This window comes from Ammospiza nelsoni, chromosome 13, assembly GCF_027579445.1.
Source record: "Ammospiza nelsoni isolate bAmmNel1 chromosome 13, bAmmNel1.pri, whole genome shotgun sequence".
Classification (NCBI taxonomy): domain Eukaryota; kingdom Metazoa; phylum Chordata; class Aves; order Passeriformes; family Passerellidae; genus Ammospiza; species Ammospiza nelsoni.
In genome coordinates this window covers 8,992,241-9,006,089 of record NC_080645.1, presented here as the reverse complement: position 1 = coordinate 9,006,089, position 13,849 = coordinate 8,992,241, and the positions used below count along the sequence as shown (strand labels likewise).

The window sequence follows — 13,849 nt, the reverse complement described above, 5'->3', positions numbered from 1 at the left end:
AAACTACATGTTATCTGCTGCCAGGGCCATGGCTTCACACAGTGCAGCCACACCAGCCTCAGGTGTCCCTGTTTATTCAGGGCCTTGGCAATTGTGTCAGCACAAGTGACTGCGAGCCACACCTGGAGAGCAGGAGCAAGGAATTGTCTACAGAAAGGATGTTCTCTAGAGGAGGCAAGAGCTGGGGAAAGAGCAATTCCATAAGCTACCAACTCTTGAACTGCTGAAGCTATTAAGGACAATACATATTAAGATATATTTGTATTACCACTTTATAAACTGATTTATAAAAGAAGGTATTTACACTGAAAGCAATAAACAGATTTACCTGGTAATTATGCCCAAAGTGGTTACTTGGGGAATCTGTATTTGCTGTGGAGTCAGCCCATGTAGTTCAAGCTGTTTAGGAATTAAGTGTCTATGTGCAATTTCAATTTTTTCTTCTTGTGTGTATCCTTCAAAAAAAAAAAAGGCATTTATTTATTTATGATCTTTTTGCTTACATACTACAATATAATCAAATCTCTTATCTTTTACAAATCTTTTACAATGATTGAATTTAAGAAAAAACCTCCCCCAGCTATAATTTACAAGGCTGTTGGTATGATCTTTTGTGGCTATTCATAACTTCATGCAAACAAGAAGAGAATTTTAGCTTTTCAAAGACGTTTTTCTCCACTGGAATCTTAAAAAGATGCATCAGCCAAGTGACCATCAGAATACAAACTAATCAATGAAGGAAAACATCATTACAGAATGTATCCATGTATCACCACAGACCTGGAACTGAATTTTCCTGAGTGCTAAATGCTTTAAAATCATTTTCTTGAGTGCTAATGCAATGGTAAATACTATTCTTGTGACAGAGAGGCATCCTGCCTTGTCCCTTTTAATGACCCCAGCCATGCACTCCAGATTCCTGGCAGGCTTTCCTTAAGGAGCTGCCTTTCATTTCAGCAAGAACACCCCAAACTTGTTTAAGGACCTGCAGCAGCCATGCAGTGGAGGCACTGCAGTGTTACCTGGCACCTGGATAACTTCCATTCTGTCCAGCAGGGCAGGTGGGATTGTGGCTGTGGTGTTGGCTGTGGCTATGAAAAGCACTTGGGACAGGTCAAAGGCTACATTTAGGTAGTGATCAGTGAAACTGTGATTTTGTTCTGGATCCAAGACCTTAACAAGAGTGAACACAAAAAAGTTACACAATTGTTTATTCAGAAGTAAATAAAATATGCACATTTTTATTATATTCCATTTGAATCTGTCCCATCTGACTTTACAGTAATGAAATACATTATGGATATCACTAAACCCTGGCCTTGCCTGGATTACTCTCTGACTACATGTCACATCACAGGTACAGCTCAAAAAGCCACTTCCCTGAGTTGTGGCTGCCCTTTTCTAGAGGTGCTGCAGCGTTTCCCCAGCCATCAAGCACCTCCCCTAAGCTGCATCTCCATGACCCTTCACACATGGCAGTGTCCCTTGAAGGACTCACAGCAACCTTGGAAAAGCAGCCCACGTGGTCCCACAGAACAAGGAGAATTCTCCCAAGTAATCCCTGACTCCAGCCCTCACCTGCTGCTGGCAGCTCTTACTCTAAGCTTACCTCTTACTCCTACACCAGCCCATGAGATCTCCCTTGTGAGACCATGGGGGAGAACACAATCCCAGCCTTAGCTGCTGTCACAAAATCACCTGCCCCACTCTTTCTGCTTTGTCCAGGTTTATTACTAAAGGAGCAGTACAAGTTCTTACTGCCCACAACATGCCAGGCAAGCTCTGACCCTTGGTGAGCCTTGGCCTTCACAACACAATTGTTTTTCTTTTTGTTCCAAAACAACTGAGACAAAACTGAACAAGCACTGCAGACCAAAAGCACAGTCTGACCAAGCTCAAAAATCTACTGATTACAAGTAGAGCTTCAATAACTGTGTTGTCTTCCTATTGGTTTTAGTAGAACTTATGTGTGCTAATGCAACACCTGCCTAAATTTAAGATTAGGTGATAAATATTCAATCCATATGTGGAGCACAAGGGTGTTAAGATGCTGTCTTGTAGATTTTTTAACAGTGCCACAAATGGGAAGTTCATTGTACACAGCAATGTACTCCTGGCTCCTGTATCACCTGAGAACCACCTTTGCCTCACATCCCCTTGAAGTGCAGCCACACTCTTCCTTCCCACATGATCAATGCTACACCCACACAAATAATTCTCATGTCACAAATAATGGGACCCATGCATCTCCTGAGAAACAGCACTCCACTGTCAAAATAACTTATCTGCCTACACTCAAATGAATGCACACAACCTGAATTATAGCCAAGAACAGTGGTAATAATTAAAAAAAAACAACTGAATTTGGGGACTTGTTTGATAGTTATAAAATAAACAATTCTGAATCTTCATTACTCTTCAATTCTCCTCAGGCTTTGAAAAATGAAAAATCTTTTCAAAAAATTAATGATCAGAACAAACTTAAAAAATTCTTCTATTACAGAATGCCAGATTCACAGCTGACTTTCCTAAAAAAGAGAATAAATTTGGATTCTATTTTGAAGTGCTGCACAGATTTAAGAGCAGTTACACATTCCCCTTAATAGTGAAATCTTAAAACATACTGAAGCATATGCTCCAATTCTGAACCTAGGGCTGAACTCAGTGAATGCCATTGTGCACTGGCTCTAAGCTACTCAAAAGCTTCTCTTCAGCAAGAAGCTGCTGTCATTTACTCCCTTCTTTACAAACCAAGGCAAAGGCCTTGAAGAATCCTGACAAGCCAAGTCCACTGATACATAATTCAGAGCTGTGCCTTACCTCAGCCAGCCCCCAGCCCAGCCCTGAACCACAGGGAGACACAACAACAGGCAGGGAATGCAAGCACAGCAGCCACAAACTGGCTTCAAAACAAGCAGGTCTATACCAAATATTAGCTTCCCACACAAAGTCTACTCTTGCAAATTTTTCTAAACTGTTTTAAATAGCTAATCCTAATTCAACTTACTTCTTTTTTTTTAATACCAATATCTCCACAGAATTCTAGTCTATCTGCTGAAGTGTTTGCAATTCCAAAGCTGCTGAAAAACAATGTATTCTAACAGACCAAATTGGCATTTTGACACATTTATTTACATGCATGTTTCTCTCTCCTTCTAGTCTGCAACTAGAAATCCATACAAACCTGCTAAGTGCCAAGCTGGTGATGAGAATGTTATTTATGAAGATATATAAAATATTGATGAAAAAAATACCATCCAATAAAGATAATGGAAACGGTAATCCAAACCAACTCGGATTATATCTAAAAATGTGAATTATCTGAGAGTTTTTTACAGGAGCTGGAGATCCTCTGGACTCATAATTCCTTGTCATGGTAACTGTTTTTTAGAATAAGATACAAAGCAATGTCCTGCCTCTGTATTTCAAACAGACTTTCCAAAGCAAACAGAACTGTTCTTCAGTGAGGTATCTGTGCTGAAGTTCAAGCTCAAAAGTTTTCCAAGATACTCAACTAATACAGAAATATGAAGTACAAAAAGAACATTCAGTGCACAAAATATCTTGGCTAATTTATGACAGATAGCTCACATGCATACAAAGGCTTCTCTGTAACAGTCTTTTATTACCACAAAATCCAGAATAAATTCCACGAACATTTAATTGCCTGGCTATGCTCCTGGTCTAATTTCCCTGCATACAAATAGTCAGTATCAGGCACTTGGATCCATTTCTGTTTTCTTCTGGTTTTAACAGAGGTCATCTAAATTTAGACTAAAATATTCCTTTGTTAATGAACAGTAACTGGAAATGAAGACATTCTGTCTTGCTGAAGCAACAGCTCTGCAGAAGCATTAGAACTAAGCACATATGCAGCAATTAGAAAGCACCAAGCTTTGCTCCCAAGCTCACAGGGATGGCAATTTTCTTCCTGAATGTGCCTGTTGTGGACAGCAAGAATTTAACACACCTACACATTAAGGAATAAAGGATGTGCCTTTCACACTTAATGGTGGCACTTAGCAGACAGGCAGCAGTGTGAACAGCAGATGCAGCAGTTAGGTGACCACTGACTACTGTTTGCTCTCCAGCATAACCCCACTTCTGCTCCCTCCAGATGGACCTTCCAACCACACAAACCACGAGAAGCAGAAGAAAATGAAGCTATTATGTCCAGCCATGAGACATCTGTCCATTAGAAGAGGTAAAGCACCTGCTTCGGGATGTTTAGCCAGCAGTATTGAGATACAAAGATCTCACAGGGGAGCAGCCCAGCCATGGTTAATAGAGCAATTACTTCTCCAGATGCAACTAATGGGCAATTAGCAGGGCTTACATAAACCCTGCAGCCCAGGCAGGCAGTGGGAAGTGAACCTTATGAGGTTTAGCTGGAAAAATCCATGACAGGAGCAGAGCTGAATATCCCTGAGAATATGGTTTTAAAAGATGGAAAACAGAAACATCTCAAAGCAGTAACAAAGTACCAGAATTCCAACACAACCAATTAAACAGGTATTAATTAAATTTGTTTGCCTTCAAAAATGACACAAGAGAAAACCATAATTGTTCTCTAGTGAAGGGCAGGGAATGAAAAAAAAATTATAAACCCAGCAAAGGTTGAATAAAATTACCAATATTAATATACAGATCTAGATTCATGATTGGAACACTCCAAGAAATCCCAAATCATTGTGTCTGCATAGCAAACAACAGCCAGCTAAATAGAAAAATTTGATTTTCAGGTATTTTTATCCATTCATTGACTAGAATTAGGACAGCTTAGTTCAAGTATCTAAAAGACAAATGACAGGAGCAGTATCAGCAAACTCAGAAACAGAAAGCATTACACTTTCAACAAAGTGTAAATAAAATCCCTCAGAGGAACAGCACAAGGAACAATGTATTTATTACACTTCTCTGCTTGTTTTCTTTGCACTTTGAGGCCCTTCATGCACCCTAAAAAAGTGTACTACACTCTTGGTAAATGCACAGGTAAAAGACCATAACTGTCATTTTTAAAAGAAGTGAAGCCACGCTATTTTCTAGTACATTTAAATTACTACTAGTTCGTGTTAACATGCAAAGATCAAAACAGAGCTCTCAAACCACAGCCTGTTCATACACTGATTTTCAAAGAACTCCTTGGCCCTGTCAAAACAGTAATTTTCCACTATCTAGCAGGAAGAAAATAATGACGTTTGTAGGAAGTCAATTGACACTTCATTTGCAGAATGTCATACAGCATCCAGATGAGCTCATGACACCTTAATTTAAGTAGCATTTTTCATATTTAAATCACTGCATTAAGCACTGTCAGTCAAGAGAGTCATTAGAATGACTCTGTAGGCAAATACTATCAGAACCACTTTCACCCCCACCTACTAAAGCTACCACACCTCAGGTCTGACAAGTGAGATGCTGCTGGGATTATGCCCTCAGTCACTTCTGTGACAGCAAGCCAGGCTAGCTCAAATAACGTGGGTATTCTTTATTAATGCCTCTCCTTTAGGCTGAAACAGGTACAGAGCCATGCCAGAAGCAGTGCAGCTGCAACAGAGGGAACATGGCAGCCCCTGGGGCAGAGAGAACACAAAAGAGAAGGCAGAGTGTAAAACTACAGCAGTACAAGGAATCTCTAAGCATGCACAATACTAAAACCATCACATGCACCAGTGCTGCATCTGCCCTGGCAGCCTCAACAATTCAGCCTGGCCCAGCCCCTCTGTGCCAGCACCTCCCTCATTCTCTCCTCTGCCATCCCTGCTGGCACAGGAAGATGGACACAGCCTTCTTCTGCCCAGGGAAGGGCAATGCTTTGTCTCTTCCCCACACCTGAGGACATGCTCCTTCCTCTCTCCTGCAAACTGCCAGAATAAAAGCACTGAACGTGCACGAATCAGTGGAAAAGGGAATTGTAATGGGATATCACGTCACACTCCAGAAAATGGAAACTGGGATGAAGGTTCTGACAACTCCTTACTGCTGTCTGCTACATGATGAATGAAGCTTGCAAGGCACAGGTCTCAATTTATCTTCCTCATGATCACTCCAGTTTTGGCCTCCTGAAAGCCCAACTAACCTAATTAATAATATCTCAACACTTGATGAGATTTACAAAATATTCCAACAGTATCTCATTCATGAAAGTCATCAATTGAATCTCTGGAATGTTCTGTCTTTAGGCAATCAACTTTGACAACTCTAAAACCTTAGTGATAAAATAACTGTAATATGTGCTTCAAAATCAGGAGAATTCATATCTGAGTGCCAGAAGTTCAGAAAAAATGCACTCATGGAAAACCTGACTCTCATGGAAAGCTAACACTCACCACACCATAATCAGCCAAACACTCATCACACTATAATCAGTCAAGGAGTGGGAATCTGTGACTTACATGAAAAATCCAAGTTCAGAAAGTTAATTGCAACACTAATTAAAGAAATGCTCCTAAAAGAACATGCATCTAGTCCATATTATGCACTGGGTAAACTGCTTAACTCCAATATAAGCTGGTACCATCAAAAGCTTCGAAAATATATTAAAGTTGTTCCAATAAAGAAAGGGAAAACTTGAAGAAGTCTAGTCTAGGTCCTCTACAGGTCTTTCTTAGCTAACAATATAGATTATTAAAAATCAATGTCTTGAAGTCCCCAAATAGTGATGTTCAGGGCTTGAACGCTATTTAAATACAGAAACCACCCCAAAATCTATCCTTGTGTTCCAGTACAGCTCACTGAGATTTCTGTTAATTAGCCACTGTGTAACAGCATCTGCACTGTGCCCAAGGAACTGACAGAAACCCACCCATGTCAGAACTCAGCAGCTGATATTGGAATAACAGAGCTGGCACACTTAGACCTTCTTTTGTCCAGTGAATCTTCTGAGTCCAGTTTAATTCTTTTAAAATCAAATGAAACAATGCTTGCAGTTTAACACCTCTTACCTCAAGCAAGGCTGCTGCAGGATCCCCCTGCAAGCTCTTTGCCAGCTTATCCACCTCATCCAAGAGGAAAACAGGATTGTTCACCCCCACGGTCTTCAGCCCATTGATGATCCTGCCAGGCATGCTGCCCACGTAGGTGCGCCTGGAAAGAAAAGGGGATGGGGAACAGGGGTGACACAGGGAACAGGAGCAGCAACATCAAAGATATCACAAATAAAACTCCAGGCAAAATAGAAGAACAAGGAGCACTTCAACAATTCTTGCTTTTTTTGCAAAAATTTGCAGAATACTTGATAAAAACATGGGATATACAACAGTGCTATACAAGCAATTGTAATAGCAGATGAAAATTTGAGTTCCATGGTGAATGAGCTGGTTTGCAAAGATTATAATTTGCATTAAAGTGTATTCAATCTTTATAGATTGTGGACATCTTAACAAGTTCCAGGACCAGCATCATTGTACTGTAAGAACAAGCAGAAGCAGATTTGGGAACCTTATTAATAAAAACATTTTCATAATTACAATGCTGGGATTTTGTTATCACAACAAGTTCACACAGCATGTTACAAAAGAGAGCAAAATTCCAATTATTCTGAACTGTCAATGTCCCCTTGACAGTTTATGGTTTAATAAACACCCACCAAAAAGAACAGTATTTACTGTCATTTCAATATGAAATGAAAAGCTGAACACTGCAATGGAACAAAAAATGATGAGTTTGAATTTATTTAGCAAATCGGTAACTTTTTTTTTCCATAGCACACACAGAGCACAACTACATTTTACAGATGTATATAACCCCTGTTTGCTGCATTTATACACTCATTTCTGCCTGTGCCATAACTACTCAAAGCACTATAATTAAGAGCATGTAATTCTGAGAAGAAAGAGATACACTAAGTGCTGAATTACAGATCTGGCTCATGACCCTCCCAAAGCAGACAAGCAGAACAGGCCTGCTTTGCCATACGATCTGGTTCACTACTGTCCAAAATAAACAGGATGACATTTACAAACATTAAACCAAAAATACCACAGGACTAATTTCAAAAAATACTAGAGATGACTTTAGATATATAAAAAACCCCAAAACCCAACAAAAACAGAATCCAAACCACACAGCAATGATGTCAGTTCCATGTAATATTTAACCACTGAGGAAACAAACTGCAGTAAATAAAATTTAATTTTAATTTAATTCTAGATCTGACAAAAAATAAAAGGTTTTAAGATCTTCTAAACAGCCAGCAGTGCAGGAGAAATTCAGTTTGCCTGTTACCCCTTCCTGAGGCAGCTGCTAAAGACTGAAGCAGGCAGCAGGCAAGAGTTCCTCCCCTCAGTGCTTTTGTGCAGTCTCAGCGTGCAGAAAGGAGGGGATTCTGTCAGGAGGCTGAGCTGTGGAACGTTCATTACAGATCAGCACTCTGCATGGGCAGCTCTCACACAGCCAGCCTCCTCCTCCTCCTCCATGTGCACACCCACAGCCCTGCCAGGACAGGGAAAGCATCCCACAGAGTGCATTCTGAATGAGGAGACTCAGTCACAGCTGCAGGTCACACAAGTGAATCACCTACCAGTGTAAATAAATGTGTCACTGTAGCAGTTTGGGAATTCCTTTGGTTTTGGGGGGATTTGGGTTTTTTTCAGTTATGGGTTTGGGTTCTTTTCTTTTTGTGGTTTTGGGTTTTGTTTGATGGTGGTAATTTTGTTCTCCTCTGGATTGTTTTTACCACAAGAAACTCCCTGCACTTGAGAATAATTTTATATGCTTCAGAGACAATGCAGCCCAACTGTTTCAGTATTTTGCTTATGGTAGTAATAGGGTAACATAATTAGGTAAACATCAAACATTCTTTGTTCTTGCTTGCTAAATTATTCTCAAGTGCATGCTTTAAAACATTACACTTTTTAAATGCATGTTTGTGTTTTTAGATACACAGTTTTACTTGGTCCTTTGAATCCCATAAAGATTTGAGCTATCCATGTTCCATTGAGTTTTATGGAAGAGGCTGGTTTGTAAACTAAATGAAGGCAAACAGATGCAATAGTCTAAATCTGTAGTACCTCTTCATTTACTAGACATGGACCAATAGCTATTTTATTATACTAATAATCAAATGCTTGAGCTCTCCAAAGTTATTAGGGGAACACACCTCAACAAAAGAATCCTTGGTAAGGCAGGCCCTGCAGGTATTTACATATAAAACCAGCCAGAATATATTATAAGCAGATATGGTCATTTATCTGTCTGGCTGTTAACCTTTGCCTTCTAAGATGTGAAACTAAATGCTAATGTTTAGGAACACTATCACTGAATGTGATGCTGATTTCATTATTTTTGCTGGGGTTGAAAGGAGGTTAAACAACATCCTACATTGCTTTGTTCATTTTTTGATGCAGTTTCTTTCCCTGCATTAAACCCAGATGACAGTCAGCTTTCCTCACTCAAAACAGGAAGCACAGAGCAGATTTCCTACTTACCTCACTTGTGTAGCAACACTTAAAAAACCCAACCCCTTGAGAGCTCCAGGCAGAGGTCTGCAACTTAGTATCTTTTATATACAGTGAAAAAGTGCCTTTAAACAAAACACTGCAGTGGTATAGTATATCATCAGGCACTGTGTATCCTAGCAAATGTAAAAAAACAGGTGGGAAATCCAACCTTCTTGGTTCTCCCAAAGAAAACTGGGAAAGCCTAGGAAATAGAAGCCTTAAAGCAGTGGTAGATTTATTCAAAGAAAGAAACAAGACTCACTTTCTTCATAGTGATCTCAAGACAAGTAGTTTTAAATAATTTTTAACTGCAGGGCTAGAAAAGGATAACAAAGGTAACATCACTGTTTCTGAAAGTCCTTGCACAAGGTCACAGCCTTTTTGGTTTTTTTTGTGCAAGGCCAGAGATTGCATCCACTCAAGGGTTTTACAAATCTATCTCTGATTGTACTTGTCTAACAAAGCCCATTCCTCTCCTGGGTGAAGCTGTTTGAAGTTTGTTTCTCTCTGGTGCAAGAAGGGCTGTGAGGGAAGTTCTGCCAGCACAGCTGTCCTGGTGAGGAATCCATCTGTGCTCAAACAGCTGCACCTGAACAAGGCTTCAGCAAAGGCAGAAGTGAACTGTCCAAGCTTCTGAAACTGCAAAGCAGTGGTAAAACAGGAAGGAGTGCTCCACATGAAGGTGAGAAACAGAGCTTCACACTTACCTCACCAGCACCACTATAAATAAATGGCAAAATTACATCTTCCCTTTTCAGAAATAGAAAAAACACACAACAGAGAAGATCATACATTTCCTGTGTGATACAAAATATCAATACCCAGGAGATTTTAAAAGCAATGAGCTTCTTGGAAGAAAGTTCTCTGTCATTCTTCAGAGGAGAGTGGTTTGTGGGTTTTTTTTCTTTTTTTTTTAATACAAGTAAATGACAAATGTAAACCAACATACTTTAACACATGATATAGATGAGGGGTAAATACAGACAACAGCTGAAAGATGTCTGATCAAGGAGTTCTGGTTTGGTACCAAGAGGATGATTTCATTCTGGGAATGCGGAGCAATGCCTGCCCACTCTTCACTCAACCACTGAAGGATTCCCAAGCTGGATCCCACAGGATCCCCAGTGAAATGGCCAAACCTGGGCAGCTCCAATTGCCACACTGCCACATCAGGTGGGACAGCACAGTTACTGGCACAGCACAGCCCAGCCTGCTGCTCTCCCACAGCCTGGTCTGCTCAATCTCTCACTCTGCACCTTTCCCCAACATGAACAAGTGAAAGCTATTTCAGGCACTGTTTGCTTGCAAGTCAAGCTGCAGCAGTTCCTTTTGAATGTTCCAGTACATTGGGTACATTTTTCTACACGTTCAGTACATCAGTAGGCACATACAGTACTGTTCTCCTGCAATGTTAATGGAATCCTTAACTTAAGCCCCAAAGCCTAATAAGGAGCTTTTAGAAGAAAAAAAACTTAAGTCTTTAAGGTGTAATATTAGAAAATCAGCCTGCTCAACAGTGAAACTCAGAAAACAGCAGTCTGTGTCTGCTGCACCTCCAGACCACCTCCCTCTGACTGCCACCAGACTGCCAACGTGGATTCACCTGACTGCGAGTAACTTGAAGGATTTATTCACACAAAAGGACACTACAGAGCTCTACAGAAAAGCTGTAGTTCTAATCTGATTATTTCTTATTCTGAGAAAGAGGAAAACTAACCAAAGGAGAATTTAAAATCCAGTATGCAACAGGTGGGCTTGATTTTAGTTATAAAAAAACTGGAAAAAGCAGTTGGCTACAAAGGACTCTTGCTACCAACTGCTCTGAAGTTCATCTTTAAACTATACACTTGCTTGTTGAACAGTAACCACACAGTATTCTTGCTAATTCTAGATTACATTTTCCTTTGCTGGTGAAAAATAAAATCTCTTAGCAAATATTTCGCACTGGCTAATTTAATACATTTTTAAATATGAAATTTATAAGTTAGCCTCTAAGATGAATTAATAACTTAATCATGCCCTCAAAAATGTGTGACAGCCACAAACACCAGAATTAAAAAGTTTTTTAGAGGCTCTCTCATATGACTCTCCCAGTCTTTACTCTTTATGAGGTCTAAGCACAAGACAGGAAATTTGACTTCAAGCTCAAGATGTGGTTTCCCTGTTACAAAGGATTGAGTCCTGCTCTGCTCTGGAAAAGTTACTTTCCATAATGCTGAGTATTCCACAGCCTCTAGTGGCTTCACTTCAAATAGCACATGTTGTTGAGTCACATTTTAAGTTGTTTTTAGGACATTCTATTTTAGGTGTATCCTACTGAGAGTAGCTGCATAGCCATGGGCAAAATTAACTGTTAGACGGCATCAAAAAAATAACTGATAGCTTTTAATTTACAGTATTCACCTACTGCTGTAAGGAGAAATTTTATTCAATAACATGACTTAAAGAAAACGTGACTAAAATTCATTATTCCAGATTTTCTACACTGAATGCAATAAGCATAAAATATGTGTAATGGAAACAAAAATGCTGCAGTGATGTTTGGCAGTTACTTGTCTACTACCCATTCATTATGCCTCCAGGTGCAAGGATGGAGGAATGGACTAATACAAATTTAAAAGACTAAACAGTAGATACATAAAGAGCCCAATATCAAAAACAGTCCTAAGGAATGTCATCCAAAAAATCTCCTTTGAAACCTGCCAGCTTAGGTGTTCTTGCATAAATATACTTTTGATATAGGAAAACAGTGCAAAAACAAGTCCATTGCTATCCTCTAGTAACTTGCATGTATCACTCCAAGTTTCCTCTTGACTTTTAGCAGCAAACATGGTTATGAAGGAACGTATTGCTACCACAGGTAACACTGGATAATTAAATCTTTACATCTGTCTTAAAAAGCAAAAAAATCAAGACTTTGCATTAAACTTCCTACAGAATTTTACTTCAAAGTGCTAAAATAACTGGAGATGAAATCCATTCCCTACGAAAATAGAAAGCAGCAGCGAAAGGAAAGAATAAAGGCTGTACAACAGCACTAAACATCCATTCTCTCCTAAGTAACACCACTGAATACCAAGGAAAATCAATAAATACCTACCATTGTTTCATAGAAGCAAAAATTCTCTGTATTGGCTGAACAGTGAAAACAATCAATACATTCTGCAAAGAAAAAATGCAATTAGGAAAAGAAGAAGTAATTACCTGTGGCCTCGAATATCAGACTGATCACAGACTCCTCCTAAAGCAATCCTGTGGAATTCTCGACCCAGAGTCTTTGCAATTGATCTTCCAACACTGGTTTTACCAACTCCTGGGGGCCCCACAAAACAAAGAATGGGTCCCTTGAGGTTGTTTTTCAGCTGTCGCACAGCCAAGTACTCCAACACTCTCTTCTTCAGTTTCTCCATGGCGTAATGGTCGTTGTCCAGGACGATGCGAGCGGCGCGGATCTCCAGGCGGTCTGGGACGGACACAGCACAGGGATCAATCAGCACGTCTGCCTTGGAAATGGGGACAACTGATCCTACAGAGGAACAGATCCCCTCAGCAGGGCAACCCCCCAGCTCACACACGGTGCTTCTCTAAAACAAGGTACTAAAGTCTTCTTTAATCTCCTTTTTAGCTAGATTATAGTACTGAAAATGACACAGTACTGATAATTATTTTAGCCTTGGATGTCATTATCATGATTTTCTATTTCTGTATTCATGTGTGTTTTTATTCACTGTTGCTACAGAGTTCAAAGTAGCAATCACATGGGTCACACTCACCAACATTGCTTAAAGTAAAAACACCAATCTTCACATGACACAGCATAATTTTAAAAGATCAAAGAGCAACTTCCACCAAAAAAACATTCTGCTAGGACATGGCTGTCAAGAAACATTTTACTTGTTTGGGGATTCTTTGAATAATACTGCAAAGTACATGTAGGCAGATCTTTTTATAATTTCATGATTAAAGAAAATATTTACAAAATTTGTAAACACTCAGGGCTCTATTTCAAACCAGCAACAATTCATCACTACAAGTACCACCAGAAGGGTAGAGATGGACATGCAGATGTGCTAAGTCCACCTTGTGCAAAGTAATTTTGCCCATTTAATCTACTTGTGCTGGTCAGATGTCTGTTGGTCATGTTTGGTTTCCTACTCTTCCTTCACTCTCCATTCTTGCACACTGTATCTGTATTAACAGTATCACCCTCTACTCACAACTCCAAAAATTATGGTATGAAGCAGACACTGTTTTTTACTACTCCCCAAGCTGTAATTATTAAAATTAACTACAGTTGTGCTTTTTTATCCTTTGGTTTCTTACCACACTTGCTTAAGATAAACCAGAATCTTCTTCAGAAAGACCAACGTTACAGAAATTCCCAAAGGGGCTTTTTGTCTGACATATAA

General features: G+C 39.6%; 1 protein-coding gene across 2 annotated transcripts in view; it reads right to left on the bottom strand.

Annotated features, from left to right (window-relative positions):
- Positions 1–13,849, bottom strand: part of LONP2 (lon peptidase 2, peroxisomal) — a 37,068-nt gene that overhangs the window by 18,128 nt on the left and 5,091 nt on the right. For both annotated transcript variants that reach the window (XM_059481400.1, XM_059481402.1), the window contains exons 7-10: positions 12,645–12,903; positions 6,945–7,086; positions 1,023–1,173; positions 329–455 (exon numbers count right to left, since the gene is read on the bottom strand). In XM_059481400.1, coding sequence (XP_059337383.1) covers positions 329–455; positions 1,023–1,173; positions 6,945–7,086; positions 12,645–12,903 — 679 coding nt within the window. The remainder of the gene's footprint in view (positions 1–328; positions 456–1,022; positions 1,174–6,944; positions 7,087–12,644; positions 12,904–13,849) is intronic.